At 36.1% G+C, this 25902-nt stretch overlaps 1 protein-coding gene and 1 long non-coding RNA gene across 4 annotated transcripts in view; both read left to right on the forward strand.

Moving 5' to 3' along the window:
• LOC5570607 (cadherin-99C) overlaps nt 1-25902 on the forward strand; it is a 414362-nt gene that overhangs the window by 381091 nt on the left and 7369 nt on the right. For all 3 annotated transcript variants that reach the window (XM_021853635.1, XM_021853641.1, XM_021853648.1), the window contains 5 exons: nt 17756-21039; nt 21109-21405; nt 21466-21713; nt 21796-22042; nt 22110-22343. In XM_021853635.1, coding sequence (XP_021709327.1) covers nt 17756-21039; nt 21109-21405; nt 21466-21713; nt 21796-22042; nt 22110-22343 — 4310 coding nt within the window. The remainder of the gene's footprint in view (nt 1-17755; nt 21040-21108; nt 21406-21465; nt 21714-21795; nt 22043-22109; nt 22344-25902) is intronic.
• LOC110679309 lies at nt 8225-9545 on the forward strand. Its single transcript, XR_002502380.1, has 2 exons — nt 8225-8254; nt 8656-9545. It is a non-coding gene; the product is annotated as an uncharacterized LOC110679309 (long non-coding RNA).

Raw genomic sequence — 25902 nt, forward strand, 5'->3', positions numbered from 1 at the left:
ATCTTCCTTCACTGGACAGACGTCCTTAGCGTGAGACTGAAATAGAGCCTGCTTCTAATTAACTGAGAGTTTTCATTGCCAATTGACCATTTTTTCATATGAATATCGTGTGGTGGGTACGAAGATGTTCTATGGAAGGCCCAGGGAAGGCGAAACAAATTTCGTTACGAAATCATCCTCGACCGAAAGGAGTCGAAACCGCGACCCTCAGCTGCGAGTGTACCGCTAGGTCTACCTGAGCACCACTTTATTTTATATACATCCCAGTCGATTCTGTGATAACTGAAAGTGGAACTGATAGAATAGAGGCCTATAAGTATCAGAATATTGGATTGAGAAGTATTCTGAAAAGCACTTGTCAAATAAATCTTGCCGTTGGAGTTGGTTTGGGGAAAACTATTTGACATTAATGTCTGGAGTGATATCAAACATTAATGTCTCCAGCTCCAGTCTCCTTATTATGAATCATTGATAAAAAAAACCTGATGTCCAGTCCATTGAAAAGACAAATTAACAGTTATTAAAGTTAACTTATCGAACACAGGTTTCAATATAAGGTACCACGGGGCAAGTGAGAATCCGGGGTAAGTGGGGCGTTTCGTCATAGCTCAACTAGGAAAAGTTTTTCATGGGGGTATTCTTCTAGAAAGTTGAAGATACAATGACAAGGAATGTATTTAGTACTAAACATAATGTTATTTTTATGACCATGTGGTTCATGTAACAGTTGTCAGTTTAGCGCCATTTTCAACTTGCATGATAAATTGTGACACGTTCCACGTGTTGCATTGACCCGCAAAAAATAAATGTGTTTTAAATCGAATTTCCATCAGTAAGCTATAACTTTAAATATTAATACAAGCTGCTTACGATAAACCAGTATTTTGTTTTCATTTCATATGAAATTTTCGATGGTCTATCTTACCCCAAAATATATTTGTACCTGGGGTAAGTGGGACCTATCAAAACAAAAACCAGAATCAAAACTTTTCGTACACGTTTCATACATTTTCCTAGAAAGTAGCACTAAAACATTCAAAAAATGATTTTTATAAAAAAAAAAGATCAACCTCAAATAGCATAATTGCATAAGAGGGGAATAAAAGTGTTATTATTCTTTATTTTTTAATTTATTTTTTATTTTTGAAATACGACTTCAAAATTGAACAAACACACAGCTGAAATTTTGAAGTGCATCATAATAACAATTACTTTTCTATTTTATTTGAAATTTATTTGTTATTTCTACCAAATTAAGTAGTGATGGAAAACAATTCCATCCCATAAGGTGGTTTTCTGCCATGCATATAAATAATAACAAAACATATTTATAATTTCGTCAATTATTGATTGTTTATGTGCTACATTTTAATTAACAACTTATAAATGATATATTTTGAACATGTTTAATTCCTCTTTACGCTTTTATTGAGGCATTTTCAGTTAATATTAAATGTGAGGTAACATGTTATTAGATAAAGGGTTTCTTCCTAAAACGTATCGTATTTTATGGTTGATCCCTTATGTACATCAAATGTGTACCTAGAATTAAAAATCTATGACTTATCAATCCTATTATTGTAATGCTTGACTTACTGATGTGGATTGACGCATGAAACTGGATGTGTCCCACTTGCCCCGTTTAGCGAGGCAACTGCGTCCAATGGCTCATTCTAAAACTTTCTTCCAAGGTTTTCACAATTTCGAAATTATTCAATTAGTTTCATGCACACACCAGCAAATATGTTGCCAAAACGTGATTGTGTTGTTGGATTTGAAAAATATTGACATTTGAAAATGTTATTGAACAATTTGTTTGAACTATCGTTTTTTTCCGTTCCCACTTGCCCCGCGGTACCTTAAATACACAAAGTTCAACTTTCATTTCAAATGACAAAAAAAAAAATGATTTGTTAACCCTTCAGTGGTCGCGCGGTTTGCCACCGGCAGAACCACCACGCTGATGCTGTGTACGATAAGCGAGGTTTTTTCATCACTGTTGTACAAAATACAACAGCGCGACGACTTTGAAGGATGATATCAATACCTTCGTCATTAACTGTTTAAAAGAATTCCTGCATAATATCTTATTTCACCAAGTCCGCACTGTCAGTGACATTTTCAACCAATCTATATTGATTTATCCGATCAGTCCTTAAGTACACTCCCCCATTGCGCGAGGATCAGTTCTGGCATCCCAGAGTTATATTACACAATATGAAGGGACCGATCAACACGACATAGCCGCCGGCTCAAACGCTTAGCCAGTGTGAATCGAAAAACATTTAAGCAGTGGTTGCCCATTGTTGTAATGGAAGCCTTCGTGAAACTAAGGTTCTGTCCCGGAACTATGATGGGTGAGAAGCAGCACGGGAATATCTTCAATCTCACCTGACCTATGTAGAAGAAAGGCGCAAAGCAAGTTCACTATAATCGGGGAAGATCATGTCTAACACGACCTAAATGTGTAATTGCCAGCAGTTCTGCGCACAGTAGGCACATATCAATTATTTCAGTAACGATTCAAACGAATTATAACATTTTCCAGTAGCTGACCCGGTTATCGTTTTTTTTTTTTCAGTATCATTTGAAACATTGCATTCATTTCATCTATCTACAGTATCGGACATATAAAATGCACCAACGCCGTTTTCCCATACAAAATGGTCATCTTCAGGGAGCTATATCTCCGCCATTTCTCAACCGATTCTTCTCATTTTTTCTGTGACGAACTACAAATTACCTCAATTTTTGATAACTATTGAAAAAGTTGTGTGAAAACTATTGGTTTAAAAGTTACAGATATGTTGAATTTTGACATAAAAAATGCACCAAGACGAAAAGTGAGGTATCAGACAAACTATGCGTCGTATCCTTTCGATGTCTTCAGCGTATTTGGTCTTTATCACTCAACGAACAAATGCGCTGAAGACACCAAGATGTTACGACACGTAGTTTTTCTGCTACATCTCTTTGTGTCTTGATGCATTTTTATGTCAAAATTAAACCTATATGTAACTTTTGAATCAATAGTTTTCACACAACTTTTACATTAGTTTTTGAAAATTGAGGAAATTTTTAGTTCATCACAGAAAAAAATGAAAAGATCTGTTGAGAAACGGCGGAGATATAGCTATCTGAACTTGACCATTTTGTATGGGAAAACAGCTTTGGTGCATTTTATATGTCTGTAGGTGTTCTGTGTTAGGCAAAATTATCATACTAATTTGGTAAAACTAAATTAAGATATTAATATATCTGTTACACCGTCAGTCGCTTTTTTCTGCGTCGAGAAGAAGGCGAATAGCTCCAGATCTGTTGGAACGAATCAAAATTGTTACACGCAAATGTTTATGGTCGAATTAGTGGTCGAATGTTCATGTCGGAATCCGAACTCTTCATTGCCAAAAAATCGGTTTTTAGTGATGTGAAGAGAAAAACAAGCTGATTGGGCGATAGCTAGAAGCTTTGGCAAGATTCTCCCGGTAATCGTTGTTCTTCATAAGGACTGTGACGAATTAAAATTTAAAAATTGAGAGTTCTGATCCTTTAAATAGCGTTATTTTCATCCTTCAAATATTATCGTAGTTTGAAAATATGCTTCCAAACCATTATACTATGAGTGAAAGTTATTAGCACTTATTATTTTATTTTTGATTGAATACGACAAAGTACGACCTTTGCCATGAGATTCGCAATATTATCTTCCAATCATTTACAACAATTTTTATTTATTGTCTTCCAAACTTTCGTCGGGTTTTACATTACTTTCCATGAAATATTTCATAAAAATGTACCAAAACTATGGAACAAGACATTCATGCAGAACAAACTGTATATTTTGACTTTTCTGAAATTTCATTTTTCAACGAAAAATCTAGTCACGGTACTTCAGAAATAACAAACATTTTGTGTGATTTTGAATGAATAATTATTTCTGGTACTTTAAGTCAAACTTCTTCTCGTGTGTTTTATAAACATCGCATTCGCGAATTATTATTAAAAAACCTATTTGGAATAGAACTCTAAATGCCTAACAATTTTACATGAAAAATAACAATATGTTTGACTATTTTGTCTATTTTTACACTCTAAAACTATGTGGCCGCTTTGAATTTAATCTCCATTTGTTACAGATAAACAAAGCTATTGAGAGCGTCATACGTATGTTTGACATATTTTTTGAGATTATTGCTTATTATACGGAACAAACCTGAATTATATAGATGCACTGGTAATGAAGTTATAAATTTTAAAATTTTACAATTTAAGTTGGTCACAGCCCTTATTCAGTCCAATCACAAAAAGATTGATTTGAAATCGAACATTCTTATATACGACGTAGCGCTTAAAGAAAACATTTTTAAAATGTGTGGTTTACTGTGTTTTAACTTATTATTTTGGTTATTATTATTATGTAAACTCTTCTCCCTTTACTTTCCGTCAAATTCGCCTACAAGTATACTACTTGCCTTCAACTTGTATGCAAGTTCTGCCACTTTTCTCGCAAGCATTATATATAGAAGATGTGATAATATTTCACCTTGTTCGGCCCTTAAAGGATTGCTATCTAGCCCTACTAGATCACTTTTTATAGGAAATTGATTAATATGGCACCGAGTACAATTAAATCAAAAGCCTTGCAAATTATTCCCACATATTTAAATGGCTGTCCATTTTTTTTATCAGAACTCCCATTATGCATCGCGCCAGATGATATTTGATATTAGCGCACACGATTTAGCACCATCACGAAGTGTGAGATGCGAGTGAGTGGTGATTTGAGTGGAACGATCTAAGGCGGAGGAGGAGTGGATAAGCTGTTGATGATAATCGGCGGCAGCTTCAGCAGCACTCACCTCTCGCTTGCTTGCGAATCAAATGCCGCGCGCTACATGTCTTATTATAACGGTAAGGCATTTTTTTTTCGTCTTTTGAACAATTTCCGCACAGCCAGTAGTTGGTAGATGTGTGGCTGTGCAGCACCATTCTCAACGCTCAGCATAAATTGATTGTTTAACTTTTTGTTGGTCTTTTGTTATGTGACCTGGTTTTCTTAGTTAAATCGTTTGAAAAGGTAATTTTGTTTTGTGTTTTTTTTTCTGCCATGAGAATAAGTCCCGTATTGAAGGTCAATGGTTTGATAGGTAAATTAGCTTTATGGGCGAGCGATGTTACTTTTTCAACATTGTGCTACTTTGAACACATAGGATTTACATTTATTTATAGTAGATTTTCATATTGCTCTGGCATTTAAATAATCCTATTTTTTGCTGTTCGTTATAGTGTATTTTTTCACTAATTGGTAACATTTGAAATCAATCTCAATATCCTTAAAATCTTATACAGTCTAAGTTTTTGTTTGCAGTATCTCGAACACAAGGAGTAGTTAATTATAATTTGATTTCCTCTTTCAATGCAGGAATTGGCTTTTGACAAAAGTTTAGATAATTTCCAAAATGGTTTAGAGCCAAAGTTCAGTTAAGAAATTTTATTATTTTGAAAATATTTGTTTCCTAATTAAGAAAAAGGTCTTTTTTTCACGGATCCAATATAGTTTTTATAGCAGGATCAAGTGCGTTGACATTACATTCTCTTTGTATAGTTTGGACGGATGAAGAGTTTAAGACCATTTTCATTATTAGAATTTCACTTCACATTTTAACATTGCTATACCCCTTGCTTCAACTATAGAATTTGTTAAATGTTCGAGAGCTTTGTTAACCCCTCTACCGGCAGCTTCATTTTTTACCACAAAATAAATATCTGAATCGTTATAACTTTTTAGTTTTTCAATGTTTTGCACCATTTTTTCACATTTTGAAGATATTCCGATGTTGCTTAGGGGACCGACACGACGTTCTCCATATAAAATGTCTCTGGTGACCATTTTGTTTTTGGTAAATTTATCAAAAAAAAAAAAATAAAATGTGGACTATATAATGCCAGGTAATAAGGAGCTACTCTGAAAAAATCATACAAATCAATTAAGAATTTTTAGAGATATCTGAAAATTTCGATATGATGTTTTTTAAGCTTTTAAGATTTTTTCTTGGCCAGCGTTGTATCAGAAACCCAAATGCTCATTATTCAAAGTCGGCTGCACCAAATTGCTTCATTTTTTCACAACATACTCTTAAGAATGTATTGTTCCGAAAAGTGACTATTCGAATACGATTAAAATTATGTAGCGTGAGAAATAACCGGGGTGTGATGGTTACGCGTCGGTCCCCCAAAGAATTTTGAAATATCTGCGGAACCAGATGACCAATGATCAATATCGATAAACATTCTAAAACTAGAAGAGTTTTTTGAGAACTTGTGAAAACATGGTGCAAAAATATTCAAAAACGAAAAAGTTATAACAATTTTAATATTTATTTTGCGGTAAAAAAATATGCTGCCTGTAGAGGGGTTAATATTAAATTTCGTTTGCAAACAAAAATTAACATCAAGATTACTATCGATTGATATTTTACATTTCTATTCTCTTCTCATCATTCCCTTAATAGAGGTTTACATTGATTTCTCATAAGACTCACTATTATAGGAACGTACCAGCAAGGAGCAAAAAAGATAAGGTTTTTTTTGTTTTCTATTATCTCCTTACTAAATATCAAGATTTTTTCTACATTTTTTTTATTTTGACAAGAACCATGTGAGGAAAATACAAACAAAAATAAAAGTTACCTATAACACGCTAAGAACCGCTAACATTGGATCAGCTCTATACAAATTTGAAGCTGTGAAAAAATAAACTCATAATTCAAAGGACAATTGCAGCAAAATTCACAACAGTTGCAATACAGATTTCATACAGTGTAAAGAATTTTGATAAAATGAGCATATTTTCAGAGAGTAAGGGGTGTCCATTGGGTCCCGTGTGTTCATTATGCCCTTACTTACTTACTTATTTGGCTTTACATCAATTATCTTGATAAAGCCTCGCCAACAATATTTCGCCAATTCCCTCGGTTCATGGCCGCTTCTCTCCATCCTCGACTGTGACCCACGCTCTCCAGGTCCTGGTGTACCTGGTCAATCCACCTAGCTCGCTGCGCCCCACGCCTTCTTGTTCCGACCGGATTCGTGGCGAACACCATCTTTACAGGGTTGTTGTCCGGCATTCTTGCAACATGCCCTGCCCAGCGTATCCTTCCAGCTTTAGCTACCTTCACGATACTGGGTTCGCCGTAGAGTTGAGCGAGCTCGTGGTTCATCCTTCGCCGCCACACGCCGTTCTCCTGCACGCCGCCGAAGATCGTCCTTAGCACTCGGCGTTCGAAAACCCCAAGAGCTTGCAAGTCCTCCTCGAGCATATTCCACGCCTCATGCCCATAGAGGACTACCGGTCTTATGAGCGTTTTGTACATCGTGCATTTGGTGCGGGGGTGAATCTTTCTTGACCGCAGTTTCTTCTGGAGCCCATAGTAGGCACGACTTCCGCTGATGATGCGCTTTCGTATTTCCCGACTAACATTGTTGTCAGCCGTCAACAAGGATCCGAGGTAGACGAACTCGTCCACCACCTCGAAGGTATCCCCGTCTGTCGTAACACTGCTTCCTAGGCGGGCCCTGTCGCGCTCAGTTCCGCCAACCAGCATGTACTTTGTTTTCGACGCATTCACCATTAGCCCGACTCTTGGTGCTTCGCGTTTCAGGCGGGTGAACAAATCTGCCACCGTTTCAAATTTTCTCCCAATAATATCCATGTCGTCCGCGAAGCAAACAAATTGTCCGGATCTCGTGAAAATCGTGCCTCGACTGTTAAGTCCGGCTCTCCGCATGACACCTTCAAGCGCAATATTGAACAACAGGCACGAAAGTCCGTCGCCCTGTCGTAGTCCCCGCCGAGACTCGAACGAACTGGAGTGTTCGTCCGAGATCTTCACGCAGTTTTGCACACCGTCCATCGTTGCTCTGATCAATCTTGTGAGCTTCCCGGGAAAGCTGTTCTCGTCCATGATTTTCCATAGCTCTATGCGGTCGATACTATCGTATGCCGCCTTAAAATCAATGAACAAATGGTGCGTAGGGACCTGGTACTCACGGCATTTTTGGAGGATTTGCCGCACGGAAAAGATCTGGTCCGTTGTCGAGCGGCCGTCGATGAAACATTATGCCCCTAATCCCCTATTACTACAAACAAGTTATATAGGTAGTTAATTTGAAATTATCCATGCTGATAAAACTTGCTAGAGCTAGAATATACCGTCAGTTGTGTGGTCAACCTTGAAGCACATCACGCTTTTTCGTTAGTAGAAGCAAGTTGTCTGACTAATAAAAATGGAGACATGGATTATGGCTCTACTACTTATGGTTTTCATTCAATATCAGTTGCCTAAAGTGGTTCCGGATGAATCTGTCGCCAGAAATCAAAGACAACATGTACCAAAGTTTTCGTATGACCAGTTTTCTGGAGACCGGCTTGTTCCATTTATACTACTAGAGGATAATGATTAAAGCTACGTTCCAATGTGTTTTTATTTTTCAATCACAGTGCCAATCGTCAAGTCATTAAAGAAGCTAAACATATCATTTAAAGCCAGCAGTAATGCCAAAACCAACCGAAGCAATTGCTGATCGTTTGATTTGAATTTATATGCTGATCGTTCCAGCTCTGACATAAAATGTTACTCTCGTTTTTGTGTGTAGGCTGATATCGTGCGGATTGGCAGTTCTCTTCCCTGGCAGCCACGTCCTACCAAGAGCGGGAAAGAGTAGTCTGCGGATCCAGCCTGCCCGGACAATCTGAAGTTGTTTGACAAGAGAACCAGTTCGTTACGGAGTTTGACTACGTGGTGACACCGGTCGGCAGCTGTTGTCGTCGTCCGTCTGCCGACTGTAATCGCGGGCAACCAACTTCTAATTTATTTCCGGGTTTAATGAGTTTCTTTTCTGTTCATGAGCAGAAAATGGAAAAGTCGAAGAGGTTTTCTTCGAAAACTGCGTGCTCTAGGGTTTGAACAAATTGCACATGATTAACGTTTGTAATTTGTGACAACTTGTTTAGGTAACCTAATAAAAAAAACGCTATTCAACCTTTTTTGGGGCGACTTCTTATATTTTATTTTAGCTATTCAAAACTTTCAGAAGACTTTAAAAATGTATCAGTTAGATCAGTGATCCTCAGCCTTGTTTTTACAACCAGTTTTTTTATAGCAGATAATTCTCTTAGTAATTTAGTTAGATTTCATCATATTATTCAATTCTTACCAGCTCTGATCGATCACGGAGTAGCATCTAATGAAATGTACAATCAGTCTATGCTATGATGTAGCATATATGCTACGCTTTTTTGCTATGATTACAAACGATCTGTTAAGCGATTACTATTTGATAAAGTTTTGAGGAGTTCGTTACACTTTTAATGCTTGACAGCCTAGTTATAGTAAAACTTTAATATGGTCTTAAATCTTTTAGCGAAAAGCATTTTTGCCATAAATTTCCATATAATGTTAAATGCTCAGAGATATGCAACGCCGTATATATAACAATGAGTGACAATTTTGTTCGAAATATATCCATTTTTGTTCTAAAAACAATCGATTCATATTTCCCATCAGTGCACCAGTAACCAGTCATGCCCCTATTACCGCTCACTAGTGTAAAAACGAATTATTCCTGTGAAAATGCGATCTTTTTTGTAGTTTTTCCAATTCATTTATTTTTGCCTATACTTGAAGCTACATTGTGACATAAGAATTGTATTGATCGACTCAATAGTTATTTTATCATAAACAATTGAACACACAACTTTCCTTATATGAGCGAAATCTGATGCACTGATGTATATAAATGTAAAAATATAAGATTCAATCGGTATCTATTCAGAAACATAATACTATACAAATCCTCTTTATTGGCGCAGGGAAGAGCCCATTTGAGTAGAGCTTGCTAAACATAAAAAAAAACTCCTCTTCTTTTGCAGCAACAGAATACAAATTCAGAACGATATAGGATAAAACCACCGGTTTTGGTCAGCCTAAGAGACATTGCCAATAAAAATTATATGGGAAGCCCTATTTATACTAAAAATATGTCAAATGCAAACTTATTATACATGTAAAATATCGGAACTGAGCTTTGAAAATCTCGTTGTTCAATATAGACCACCAGAACCAGTTTTGGCCATAAATTTAGTTTCGGTACCTAAATCGTCCAATCACATTGATTTCTTATGAGAGTGGTCAAATTAGGTGTAAAGGAGTTGAAATTATGAGGAAATGGATTGTTTTTTCTAATGTTTTGCATAATTTCGGACGAGTAAATGAATGTATCTCTATCATGTGAATATGATCTACTGTACACAAAAGGTTTCGTGCTGATTGGCTATGTAAAACGATGTATAATCCACTATGGCTACAGCTGGTGTATGACCAAAACATGTGCTTCTACCTTAATATTCTTCAGGCTACAGTACTCTGTAAAATATGGTCATTTAAAATAGGATTTAAAGTTTATTAGACATAGTCTAATTTAAGGTGTTGAAAATTTTTCCCATTGGTCACCACCAGCAAGCAAGCATTTTGATGTGACTTTCAACGCGAACGGTTGTCAGATTCTCCAGTCTTGTGCACTTGAAAATTCAAAGTGTGGCTTCGCTTTAAGTTGTAGCCCCTTAAGTTGTAGCCCCCATACAAAATTCGTCGTTTCTTCTCTTTGGCCAGACACAATACTTTTCTTAATCATTAAAAAGTACATTTTAGTCACTAAAATACTACAAGCTTGGTAGATACGTATTCTTTAGGACTTAAAAACTGAATTAAGCACTTTAATCTTCAAACAAGCTGGTGAACTTGCATACAAATCGATAAATAATGCATTTTAAACTATAAATGTATCAAAAACCAGACGTAATTTTTTTTTTTTTAAACTGCAATAAATTTGATTACTTGTTTAGCTGTGTAATGATTCTTGCCATATCTGTTCAAACTAAAAAAATACTGAAGATATAAATTCCTATAAATTATAAGGCAATGAGTTATTCTTACTTCGTAGGAATTTTTCTAAAACTAATTTTTGAGTTTTGTATACTATTTTTTATTTAAAGTTTTGACATTTCTCTAAAAATGCACTGGCTAATTTTCTCAACATTGGATCGAACAAAATTTTAAATCAATGTGTGATTAGGATCGTAATCCTATATTCTTTGAAGAACGCTCACGAAATTTTGGTGGAAAAATCTGAAATCTATTCGAAATCAATCGTGCAAAAGCTTGGGTTCACCTGAACATACCTAAAACGCGAAAATTCTGAGATATCTCAAACCAACCATGTACGCGTCATTATTTGCGTTTTAAAAAGGTATGAACTATTGAAATCAGTTAAAAAATCTCAGATATATTATCAAAAGTTATTTGAGCGCGGTTCAGGTGAACCCAAACTTTTGCACGATACATATATCATACTAAGGGGTGAACCCAAACTTAAGCACTATGATTTGAATGACTGTTTCGTTGATTTTAAATAGTTTTCAGTTTTCCCGCCAAACTTTCGCTAGTACTCTTCAAAGAATATAAGATTACGATTCTAACGACACATTGCATTGGTTCAAAATTTTTGGTCAATCCAATGCTGCTAAAATTAGCCATAATTTCCCAGTGTGTTTTTTAAACTGTCACAACTTTAAGTAAAAACTTAGTATACAAAAGTCAAAAAATGTTTTGCATGGGAGTGTATCATATTTTTTACTAACCTGCAAATCTGGAAAACGAACATTTCAAGATTTGACTGTTCAGCCTGTAGCAAAAAAAATCAACGCATACATATAGTTCCAGTGGATTTAGGGTGACGCTAATTAAGTTGTTACATACTTGATTCAATTTCAGGCTATGAAATTGCTAAGCACGACATGTGGGTTTGGAGAAACATGTGCAGATTGTAGAGTGATTTTTTCATGTGGATATAATGGAGCGGCTAAATGTTGGTTTCGAATAACGAAATTAGTCAATAGAACTTTGTGACGACAAGCCACACTTCAATTAGCACCGATTTTCTACATTAAGAAGAGTGTAAACCCAAAACAAGACCTAATACAAATCTCGCCGAAATTTACTAAAAGACCTATGAAACAGTGAGAGATTATCTCCTCCCTCGCTCACTTTTTTTGGAAGCTGTTGATTTTTTAGAGTTTTTGATCATTTCATCATTTCAACACTACTTAGACGTAAAAAATGCCTGTTTTGTTTCTTTGTACCCGTGCAATTAGTGGGTTTAGGGATAAAATGTCGAAATACAAAACGTCGAATCCCAAAACGTCGAAGAAACAAAACTTCGAAAGAAGGTATGTTTCTAGCGAAGGTTTTGGAAAGTAATCAAAATATACTAAAGAAAAAATGGTTGCGATGCGATGGTTACGGCAACAAAAAAATTTACAATTTGCGTTAAAGTAAGCATGAGACAAATTTCTCAGATAAATGTCAATCTTATCTCCATTTCGGAAGAGAGAAGATGCAGTGCAATGCTTTATGAAGCAATTTGACATTGAATATTGAAATATGTGGACTACATCAGATGTAATGAAGGTGATGAATGTAATAACGGATATATTCAAGGAGGTAAGGCCACTTTCTTATGACTGCAGAAGTAATGTGTGAGTGAATTGCAAACATTAAACCAAGCCTTTCAAAGCATAAGACTGATAATAGAATTGAAAAAAACGACTAGTTTTCTTTCGTCGCACCTCTAGACTCACATAACGCCAGAATGAAAGGAATCTCAATAGCAGTGGACAATTTTTCGTGGGTAAACTTATTTTCGACCAAAGTAATATGCATCAGACTGTGGAAAAACCAACAATTTTGGGTGTTTTCAGTCTAAGCATTTCGTGTTTAACTATCCATTTTGGGAGTTTTTTTTTTTATTTTGAGCAAGATTTATTTACCTCAATGAGCCATGTTTTTTCTTAAATTTGTGGATATTTTACAGTCAAATAATTTCTTGAAGGTGAATTGGATTTTCTACTGCTACTGGCTATCTGTTCATAAAGTGTATAATTTGACATCATATATACCAAATCACATCATCAATCAATGACATCATATATATCAAATTTACAAGGATTTCTGAAAATTAGTTATTATTTTATTCTTTAACAATTCACTCATTCTCTTGTCGAATAAAAACAATTGATCCGATTTATTGCTTTGCTTTTCGGAAACAGATAAACATACCTGAAAAATGATGATGTAGTATAGTATAAAAGCGTGCAAAGGTGAAAGTGATATACAGTATTGGACAAAACATTTGCAACTTTTTCGATTTTCATACAAAATGAGCAACTTTGGTAAGCTAGATCTCAGTTATTTATGGACCGATTCGAATGAAATTTTCACAGAACATCAGATATAACATAATATAGATAATTTTAACATATATTTTTCAATAATTTTTCCAATCACGAATTCATAAGAAATAACGGTTTAACCAAAGTGTAACTTTCGACGAAAAATTCAAAACTATTTATCTCAAAATCGGATAGCTCTACACAAAAACCAGCTTCAGCAAACTTGTTCATCTCATTAAAATCTACAACTTTGCTGAAGATACCATGAATACCTATTCCTTCAATGTGTTCAATTATGTCATTTATAAAAAATCGTCAAAAAATTCACCTTAGTCAAACCGTTATTGCTTTTGAACTTGTAATTGGAAAAATCACTTCAATATGTTAAAATTCAAGTTATGTCTGATGTTTTGCCAAAGTTTAATTCAAATCGTTCTATAAATAATCGAGATATAGCTTACCAAAGTTTGTCATTTTGTATGGAAAATCGAAAAAGTTGCAAATGTTTTGTCCAATACTGTACATATATTTTGCATGCAGCCAAATAGGTGATGTGCGTATATGCGTATATTTCCTCCACTTTGGTACTCATTTTGAGTTTACTTCATCAAGATATCCATCAAATTTTTAGATATGTTTTGTTTTGACTTATGTACTACGATTTTTGTATATAAAATTATTTTTTTGTATAAACACCAAATAGTTAAAACAATACAAGCATCAATTGATATTTTTTTTTTTAACGATTTCCTCGTATCCCCGATTCAATGTTTGACTAATACTAGCAATTTTGTGAGAGACTCCAGTAATTGATTTATAACCAGAAGAATAAATAAACAATCTCAAAAAAATCTGACAAATATTAAATATTTTCTCTCGTTTTTTGTTTATTACTCCTTCGAAGACCAGCTATAATTACGGTACCATAATAGATAACATTGGTAAATATGAAATTCAATGTCTTAACTGTTCAAAACATTGTTCAGCGTTTGGATTCGACGTAACAACTATTCATTGGCGTTTAAGAAATTCTCGTTTTATTCGTTTTCTACGTTTTGTCCCTTTGATGTGTTATTCTTTCGACATTTTGGTATTCGACGTTTTGGCATTCGAAATTTTGTCCCTTCGACTTGTTGTCTATTCAACGTTTTGGCATTCAACGTTTTGGCATTCGACATTTTGTCTTTCGACGTTTTGTTACCCAACCCAATTAGTGTTATCGGGCAATGAGCGAATAGGGTAACGACTATTTACATCGTTCTTAAATGCTAACAGTTGGCGCCAGTGCAAACAAGTATAGACAACAACCTTTCGAAGATCCAGTTTCTCCCACTGGACACCGAGCGGCGACACTGATATTTGTATTCCACTCACTGATACCGCTAAAACGTAGATTACTTGCAATTAGTAAACTGGATCGAAAAAATAGAGATGAGGAATCATGCGTAATTTGAATTTATAACTGTTTGTGTTTAGTTCATCTTCCGTTGTGTTTTTTTCACTTCAGGATTTCGTTTTTGCTACCACTAAAAAAGAGCCTTTTCAGTTTTGAATATCGCCCTGTTGTGAATATCACCCTGCTCACTTCTCCTAATAAAACTAAAAACTCGTTGAAATTCTCGATATATATGCAATTGCTTTGCACATTTTGTTGGATTCTAAAACGGCAAATTTGCAAGGTATGATCTTATAGCATGTCAGTACAAAAGTCCGTTTCACTGAAAGTTGTTTTCAAATAGTATGAATATAGAAATGATTAAACAGTTGATATAAAACGGTTGGCGCATGGTCTGCCACAATGATAGCACTGGGTAGAATAGTAGGACTGGCTTTTTGTATATTTATTGACAAAGTAGAAATTTCTCGAAATATAAGTTTAACTTTTTTCACATCTTTTGATTAATCCCTTTTTACGATATTCTATTCGATTGGGATAAGTCATAAATTACTCATGAATTGTACTCCACATTCTCCTCATTCTTTTTCTTCTTGGCATTAACGTCCTCACTGGGACAGAGCCTGCTTCTCAGATTAGTGTCCTTATGAGCACTTCCACATTTATTAACTGAGATCTTTCTTTACCAAAGTTACCATTTTCACATTCGTATATCTTGTGGCAAGTACGAATATACTTTGTGCCCAGGGAGATCAATGAAATTTTCATTACGAAAAGATCCTTTTCCTAAGTGAATGAAAAGTCAAGCTAAGTGAACAAAATCTAATCATCTACATAGGTACAACTCGACAGCATTCCAGAAAGCGAGAGCAACCTGAATGCAAAATGTAGACCGTTTTCTATTTTTTCGCCTCAACCAACACCATAAACATTCCTTCGCATCGTCTCCGCGTCAGTAACGAGACGATAACTCTTGGAGCTTGGTACCATTTGGCACAAAAGTGTAACGGAAAATGGGCTCCGTTTAGCGCTACGGTTCTAGCGAATCAGTGTTGTCTTACCATATAGGGGGACATGGGGCAAGAAGGACACCCGGGGCAAAAGTGCCACCTCTAATTTCACGTAGTTCAAATCAATTTTTTGATGTTTAACGCAGGATAAGCATAAATTGAGTACTAATTGAAAGTTGTGTAAATATTACAGTTAAAAATGTTTAGTACAAAAAATTAGAAAAATGTATTGTAAGTACAAAAAATGCGAAATATTATAAGAATGTAAGACTGGAAAACAAGGTTTTACTCCCAATAAATACAAAACATGTTTGTTTTTCCGCACAGTATTGATGATTTTCAATTGTTTAATATAGCTGTGAGGATATTTTTTAGAAAAAGTTCTTTTGACATTAAGTTTTACATATATAAAAACAGTATGTCTTATGGGGCAAGAGGGACACCGCAATTTTCTCATGTTAAATCACATGAACATTTATTTTTCTTGTTTAATATTGCATTAAGTCAATGCTTCCTACTAAATAAAATCAAAATAAACCATCTTGGACATTCAAAATGGTTTCTGAAATTTTTTACTATTATTGTTACAGTCAAATAAGATGAGATCTAAATTAATTTCGTAAAATTTCTTTTTAACTATAAGTCAACTTTTATCCCTCAGTTTTTATCTTTACGTACTCTAGAATTTATCGTTTAGGTGGGGAAATAATAATATACAAAATTTGTGGCATTTAGCTCTGGTGGTCTTCTTGCCTCGTTGAAAAACCTCATAAGAAGGGACATTTTCAAAAATCTCAAATCATCATGTTATTTTTATATTTTTGAAATCTATCGATAACATCATTTAGAACAAGAGGTGAGCTTTCCCTTACACTGGAATAATCTTCAAAAATTGTGCTAATCAACCATGATTTGAACCTATATATCTTAAGGTGTCCTTCTTGCCCCCAGCCCCCCTAGACGGGCACGAAGTATTTAGACTACGTTGTAGCTTAATTGGCTCATAAGGGGATTGTGATCGAACAACAAGACACTTTTTGATTGCGGTGGCGGTGGCAACTTGCTCATCACATCGTGATCATGTACCGTACACAGCAATTTAGCTTTATCGATAGTTTAATTGGACCATAAGGAATTTTGATCTCAAGTTTTTGAAGTCAAATATTTATAAAGCAATTGATAACTTCTTTTTTTATGGTGGACAAAGCCTGTTTCTCACCATTTTAAATGAAAAATGTTGGCAAGCACAATAGATATTCTATGTCCTGGGAAGTCGAAAAACCCAATCCAAAAAAACCCTTAACCGGCGGGATTCAAGCATTCATGTGGTTGGTTCCTTGTGTAAGTGCAGCTGATCTGGCGATATTGGAGTAGCAACTACGGGCGGCCAATCAAGCTCAAGCTTTAGGATCTAATTATCATACAACTTCTTCTTCTTGACATTACGTCCTCACTGGGATAGAGCCTGCTGCTCAGCTTAGTAGTGTTCTTATGACTACTTCCACAGTTATTAACTGAGAGCTTTCTCTACCAAAGTTACCATTTTCGTATATCGTGTGGCAAGTACGATGATACTCTATGCCCAGGGAAGTCAAGGAAATTTTCATTACGAAAAGATCCTGGACCGACCGGGAATTGAACCCAGCCACCTCCAGCATGGCTTTGCTTTGTAGCCGCGGACTCTAACCACTCGGCTATGGAAGGCTCCAACTATCATACAAATGTAATTCAACAAAATATGTAAAGAAAATCACATTTCAGCCCACAACAATTGTTTAATTAAAGTTAAACGCCTAACAATAAAAAGTATAACGCTTTAGCAAAGTTTTGCTCATCTTTCCAAATGGCTTTGTTCGTCGTGATTTGTTTGGCATCCATAAAAAGCTTGAGAATGACGATTCACTCGTTGTCTATGCATTTTTTTTTTATCGATGTCGACAATTTGTGTATAATTCAGTTGAATAAATTGTTATTAAACTATTAATATTATTTTTGATTTTTCCATATCCATTTATTTTATCAGTTTATAACTTAATGTTATGTATTATCCTTTCCCAATAGGATCGAGCACGCAATGCTTCCGAACGGTTATCGGCCACAACCACCTTGACCATAGACGTTGCGGACTCGGACGACCAGGATCCCTCTTTCATTTACCGTGGATGCGTATTGTTGGATGGTGCTTGTTTGAATCCAGAATATACGGCCTCGGTTCCAGCTGGAACATTGCAAGGCGTTTTGACCGTGGTTCCGGAGAGGATACAGGCCGTCGATTTGGACACCATCAGTGCACCGATCCGGTACTCGTTCCTCAGTGGAATTCCCGGTAACTACGGTGATTTTTTCGAAATCGATTCCCAAACTGGAGTGTTGAAACAAACCAAACTGGTAGATTCATCCGTAACGGCGAAAAAATTTGACATTATAGTGAAGGCTGAAGAGGCATCAGAAACAAAACGGTTTGCTACTGCAAAACTGACCATTCACGTAAAACCAGTTGATGCATACCCTCCAGTAATAAGTATAACGTCTACCGAAGGTTATGTCAATGAAAATTCACCCATTGGAACAACAGTAACTGATTCGAAAGGAGTCCCAATCAAACTCTCTACGACTGATGCAGATTTAACATCAGAAGACGAACGAGTCGAATATATTTATGAAGTTACAACTCCCTCATTTATAGTATCTAAAAATGGTATCCTACAGGTTAACGAAGAGGGACTAGACAGGGATCCTCCTAGCCAAGGAAAGTACAGATTTCAGGTGGTGGCAAGAGAAACTAATGGTAATGCGGCTAGTGCACCAATGAGCTTGACTGTCCATCTAAATGATGTTAACGATAATGCTCCAAAGATGACCATGGTTCCTCCGGTAAGTCTTACTGCAGGCGATGGCCGGCGGTTGGTAACTAAAGTAACTGCAACTGACAATGATAGTGGAGAAAACGCTGTTATTACCTATTCAATCTTCCATGTTTCAAACAATGGAGGCAATAAATTTGCCATAGATCCCAAAAGTGGAGAGATTGAGACAAGGGCAAGGTTAAATGCCGGTGAACAGTATAGTATTACAGTTCAAGCATCTGACATTGGAGGTCTTTCATCGCAAGCCATTGTCGAAGTATCTGTTACACCTGGCCCAAATACGAAACCTCCGAGATTCATTAAACCCGTTTACGATGTACAAGTCAGTGAAGGAGCTGAAATCAATTCAACCGTAATAGTAGTCAAGGCTGAGGATCCTGAGAATGATCCTGTGAAATATTTCGTCACCACTGGCAATGACCTCAGGCAGTTTTCAATTGGGAAGGAGAGTGGTGTTATCAGCGTGATTCGGAAACTCGATAGAGAAGACTTGACCCGTTATCAATTAATAATAAGAGCTGAGGATAGTGGCGGACTAGCTAGTAGTGCTACGGTGAACATCAAAGTTACAGATATCAATGACAAAAATCCTGAGTTTGACGAAAATGTTTTACCATACATTTTCACCGTAGATGAGGGAAGAGATAATGCTCTAATAGGAACGGTACATGCTACAGATGCTGACGAAGGAATGAATGCTGAGATTACTTACACAATTCCGTCGGATATCCCATTTAAAATAAACTCTCGAACAGGAGAAATAAGAACGAAGTCACAGCTAGATTACGAAAAACAGAAAGAGTACAAATTCGTAGTTACTGCGCAAGATGGTGCACCAGAACCAAGATTGGGAACGGCCAGCGTGACTGTTAAGGTACGAGACATACCTGACGAAGTTCCAAGATTCATGGAATCTATGCTTGAAGTAAAGATTCCAGAAAATGTGCCAGATATGGCAGTAACTACTGTAAGAGCATTTGATCCGGACACAAAACCCGAAATTACCTACACATTGAAAAGAGGACCAGGAGATTTGTTCAAAATCGATGCCCGAACTGGATTGATAAAAACAATTCGTGGATTAGATTACGAAAAGGACAAAATTCACGAACTTATAATTGGAACTCTGGAAAACAACGGCACTAACCCTGGAGATTACATTAAAATAATGGTTGAAGTGGAAGACAGGAATGATATACCCCCTGTATTCGTATCGATCCCTGAGCCGATTAATATAAATGATGATCTTCCAATTGGTTCAATAGTTGGTTCTATGCCTGCAGTGGATGGTGATGGATCATCACCCGGAAATGTGGTTAGATATGAGATGGTTGGTCGAGGAAAAGCGTTGAAATACTTCCAAGTAGATGCAGATTCGGGAATAGTTCGTATACGAGATGAGCTGAACAAGGAAGATGATACAGAATACTTAGTTGATGTACGAGCATACGACATGGGAGAACCACAACTTAGCTCAGTTTCTACTTTGCCAATCTATGTAAGCCATATTCCAGCAAATCCTAATGATTCTGCGGAGTCAAGAGTTGATGCCGGAGGATTAATCAAGCTTGAAGTGCAAGGTCTTGCTTTCAGCGATGATAGCTATACCACAAGTGTACCAGAATCTACAGGAATCAATGCCACTATTAAACTAATTCAAATAATCAACTCGAAGAAAGCCACCAAACACAATGGAGGCTTCAGATGTGAAATAATCAAAGGAAATGATTTCAATATATTCCGCATCAACATTGAAGATCATGCTTGCGCACTAGTTTTAAATGGGCCATTGGACTATGAGAAGACAAGTAGTCATAACCTAGAAGTTCGACTTGTATCGAATAAATATTTTGTGAACCAGCATAAGAATTTTGCACAAGTTAAAGTCATTGTTCAAGATGATAACGACAATATCCCTATGTTTCAATTTCCGACAAGCTATCATCAAGACGTACGGAATGATACATATTATGCTGTGATAAGTCCTGAAGCTGATATGGACACGCATCTGATAACAGTAAAAGCATTTGATAAAGATGCTGGTGTTTTTGGTCAAATTAAATATCATATTTATGATGAAAAAGTCAACGAAATACCAAACGATGACTCGCCAAGTTCATTCTTCATCATCGGTGAGGACAATGGAATGTTGAAGACGCAAAAAAGTTTACAAGGTGTTAAACAAACTCCATTAACGTTTATCGTTGAGGCACGTGATAACAACGGAGATCCATTAGCTGGCGTTGTGCACAAAGCTAAAGCCAGGGTTGTAGTTAACTTAATCTCAGATATTAATCGAATGGCATTGGTGTTTTCCGATTCAACTCCCAAGGATATTAGACGTCATGTACGAGCGTTGGAAGAACTGCTGCACGAAAAATCTACAGGCCTTATAACAGGAATCGAACGGTTCAGTACAAGAAAGATTTTGAACGAAAATGGAACAATTGAGGAGGTTAATGGAGCTACAGATGTTTGGTAAGCAACAATGTGTAAAACATATATTTATGTACATGTATTAACTAACAACTATTTCCACATCTTCAGGTTCTACGCTGTTGATCCGAAATCGGAGCGAATTTTGGCTCGCAATTCTAGTTCTGTAATGAAAACAATTTTAGCACCAACAATTTTGTCGCAAATCAACTTTGAAGCATCGAGCATTGCAAGAGCCACTGCTCAAGGCATTTTTGGTCCAGTTGAACCGAAACAGCAAATCCAGAAGGTTAAGGCAGCAGTTGCAGTGAATGACGATGTTTTTCCATATGCGTTGATTGCAGTTGCAGTTGTGATACTCATTCTAGGATCAATTGGAATCGTTTACATTTGTATTTCGTGGTCAAAGTAAGTATTCAATACCGTTCATTTTCGTAATGCTAGTATGTCATCTGTCCTATCTTGTAGATATAAGAATTTCAAGCAACGTATGCGCCAATATAATGCTCCACCTAGTCCTGTTCGCTATGACCCCGTTATTATAAACTCCCAAGCCCCGGCAGCCGAAAATCAAACATCCCTCAAAGAATATGAAACTCAAGTTCTTGCTATGGCCGTTCCTGTAGACGAAGGCGACGACCTTCAGCTAGACTTTAGCGCCAAGAATCACGCCTTCAGTTTGGATAATGTTAGCTACATTACACACAAAGAAAATGGTATGTAGACCAGGGATTACTACAATCCTAGTCCATTTGCTTTCTATATTCTTTAGACGCTATTGTCTTGCTTTCGCTCTAGGTCAACACAGTCCTACGAACTCCGACGCGACAACCGCTGTTGTGGGTACATTACAACGGAACAACAACAACAATACCAAAAATAATAATAACCTGAATATAAATAATCGGCAAAACACTCTCAATCGAAACCTTGAGATGAATCGTAACAACTACCTAAATCCGTTAGGTTCGGTAAGCAATGGAAGTGTACCGGGTACGTTGACCTTAGGGCGGATAAAATCCGAGAGAAACAATTACATCAACGGGTAAGAAATACATCATTTGTTCGATGAACAATAAATACTAAGTTTTAAAAATTCCATATCGTTTCAGGTACGGGGACACACTGAACCGTAATAATCTGTCAATGGCCCAAAACAATACTTTCAATACGTTGGGTCGAACCCACCGGAACAATAACAATAGTAATAACATCAGTAAAGCCAATCATCACCACCACATGCATCACAATGGTACTGTAAACGGGACGGAGATTGTGACTAACACGCTGGGAAGAAACAATCGCTACAACGATGTGCCAATCAGCAATCCACTCTTCCATATCCGGTAAGAATTTGCATGAGAATGTGCTTCTGCTTCAAGGCATTACACCCCAACTGGATCAGAGCTATTTCCTAGTAATGACAAAATCGTAAACAATGGCGTATGATAGTACAAATGTGGAGGCGATGTTCCGTTTTGATTTCAAATTCCGGACACTGCTTTGCTCTGCTTGAAAGAAGATTTTAATGAACATTTTCTAAAGCAATCCACGGAAATTTACAATGCGCAACTAGTTTTGACGTCTTTCTACGGCTTAATGTGTTTAATTAAGGAGGGGGCAGGACCCGTCACTGATTTCGAAATTTAGAAAAGCAGTTTTTTTCGTTCAAAATCAAGTAAAATTTACAGGAAAATGTGTTCACTGTATTCTATTCTCCAACTGAAACACAGTGAAAACATTTTCATCGAATAAATTTTAGTTTTGTGCAGAAAAACTGCTTTTGAAGTTTCGATGATGACGGTGATTACGATGACGGAACGTTGAACATTAATGATTTGACTATTCTAAATGTGGTTTTCAAGGACTGTCCGGAATACGAATCAAAGTGTTCGGAATGTGAAGCAAAAGCGTGGTTGGGTCCGGAATAGAAATCATGAAGAGGCAGAACATTTCTATTTAATTCACGATGTGGAATCCGAACCTTTATCCATCATTCGGAATTTAAGTGTATGCTCCTGATTACGTTAAAGTTTCATACAGAACGATTCAACTTATATATGTAACGATTAGTTGTGCTTTACTGAAGCCTTGAGTGTCCATAATATGAATCAAACGGTACGTACATGCAACTATTAAGTTGTATGTAAATGTACGTCTATCACCTTCACTTTTATTGTACTTTTCTATGCAATCATATGTATCATCTTTAAAATAACACTCATTTGAACATACTTTGTAAAGAGGATTAATCTTTATTTTATTTTATTTTTTTTATTATATGATTTATGATCGAACCCATGAGCAATCTACATACTTCTTCCTTACGTAACAGTTTCACTGCAAATATGGTGTATAATTACATATTTTAGTCTAATTTGAGTAATTCTCGCTAAAACCAGGCACCATCAGCACACATCGTTATAATTCCAACTATGTCACTGAAAGCTAGTATATGCTAAAAATAGAGGAGGGTCGTTTCGGTTTACTCAAATTGGTGAACCCCTCGTATACCAGCTAGCTGGCTGCATAAATATGGGCATTTTTTATTAATTTTAGGTATTCATTCATGTGGTATTTCTCATATTTCCTTAGGAACCCATAGCAAATTAAGTGGCATCGTATAGGAAAAGGATGAACCTACTTTTGTTTCATTTCGTCTGAAAACCGAAGTAGAATAAGTTTTTCACATTGTTAGCACTTATAATGTTTGATGATGAGGCCTCCGTTGAAAAAAGTTGGAGGGGTTGTGTACAAGACACGACCGCAGTATTGACGTTGGATAACCATAGGCTGGTTAAAGCTAAGCAGCCCGTCATTTGTTTTGGCAGCCATAGCATAGCAGCTCGCATTTCCAAAGTGATAAGTCTCAGTCCTCATATATTATATTAACCCGGAAATGTATCACAATATGCGCTGCCATGCAGAAAGTATGCTGATACTTTTTCTGATGCATCAGTGCAATACCAACTGATTTTCTTTAATCCGAAATTATGACATGATTTAGCAACAATCATCAACGACACGTACAAAATTTAAATGAAGGCCTACTTCGCCTTAAAAATGGTCTGAATATAAACCTGCTCTTGAAAATGATCTCGATAAAGGGCCAATTTTCAGCCAAATCTCGGCTAATTTTAACCGAGATCCGCACAGCCGAGTTGTCGGCAAACAAATTTCCTGGGATCTCAGGAAATAAAAGCCGAGTATCAGTAAATCGTGCTTCTTTGTTAAGCAACCGGTCAATTTGTTAGCTGAGTATCGGTTAAAATCGGGAAACCGAGATTAGTACAGTCGAGCTCGTGAAAAAAATCTAAGTGTGTAGTTTAATTTCACGTAAGGTATAGTGGGGGAAGTGTATCAGTGGGGTAAGTGGATCATTCGTCAATATTAGGCATAGATACTTGAATATGTTTAATGTTTTCGCACCATTGCTTCGTTTTAGGTTATATTCTTACGTCCACACTGATACTTTTGTAAAACTGATACTACACGTACACTAACACAAGTAAACTTGTTAGCTGCAAAAATTAAAAAAAATCAAAATTGTTTTCTATCATTTAAAAATCCATTGTATCTCTGTGTAAAATCGAATACTATTAGTTTTTTCGACACATGGTGAGCATTTCAGTTCTAATTGAATGAATCACAATGAAAAATATGTGATTTTTATAAATAAATACAGCTATATTGTACATGGTACACCCCTACTTTATAATGGGGTAGGGTAAGTGGATCAAGTATTATTATCATTTATTGGCAGACTGCTTACGAAAATTTTAATAAGTTTTAATATCCGAAAATGTTGTTTTCCTTTAATTTTTTTCATTCCCAGCTTAAATTTGTCAAAAATTTACCATAGAGAATTTCAATTAATCCACCTAAAAGTTTGTTTAACCTTTCTGGAGTAAAAAAATATAAAAAAAATTAAAACTCACACGAAACTTTTCGTGGTTCATACAATTCTCAAATTGAAAGCACATTATCGTACCTTATTTGATCATATACATTATTTTAGACAGATGATACAAACATATTCATGAATAGAATATGAGTGTTTTTCGTAATAATCCTACCAAACTTCTGTTTAACGTTTGTATATAAATGGATGAATTTTCTCAAAAATATTCTAGTTGCAATATTTTTTTGTTGTTCGAATTAGTGTAAACTAATGTATACATATTTTGCAATATATTTTGATTGAAAAAAGATACTTTTTAATTTAAAAATATTGAAATGTACCATTACTAGCATTAATAACAAGAACAAGAGTAGTATCGCAGACAGACGTTTAAGCAGGAACAAATTTATTCAAAATTCCTGTGTAAATTCTACCGTGGTGTCATCTAGGGAGCAAATTGCTGCAGTACAGTGACAGTTTGTAAAAGCACGTGGCTTCATCTTCTCGCTTACCACCCAGTCCACCACCCACTGAACAAAACTATCAAAACAATCACTTCAAAAATAATTCACACAATTGTGATACTTTCACGCAAATTTATTTTACATGAGTAACGATCATTCAAGGGTGTTATACTAGCATGAATCTGTGAGTAAATTGAATGCCAACTTGTGGTAAAAATTACAATGGATTTTCTTGATTTTTACATGAGAAATTGGATCCAAAAGGGAACATCACCCACCCAGCCCAAAACAAAGGTACATAGTTTTTAGCGTTGAGCACGCCGGCTGTGGGAGCGGTTGTGTGTCGTGCTGTCAACGAAATGTGATCGGGGTGGTGGCGGGACGCATACGCCACTAACGCCATCTGTTAGCTGATTGCCACTTGGCGATTTGTGGCGGCCATGTTTTTACACAAGTGGCTGAGTCTAACTTGAACGTCTGTCTGCGGTAGTATCATTCTTACTATACATAATAACATCCCATTTGTTTAAAGAACAGATT

Source organism: Aedes aegypti, chromosome 1 (assembly GCF_002204515.2).
Source record: "Aedes aegypti strain LVP_AGWG chromosome 1, AaegL5.0 Primary Assembly, whole genome shotgun sequence".
Taxonomy (NCBI): Eukaryota; Metazoa; Arthropoda; class Insecta; order Diptera; family Culicidae; genus Aedes; species Aedes aegypti.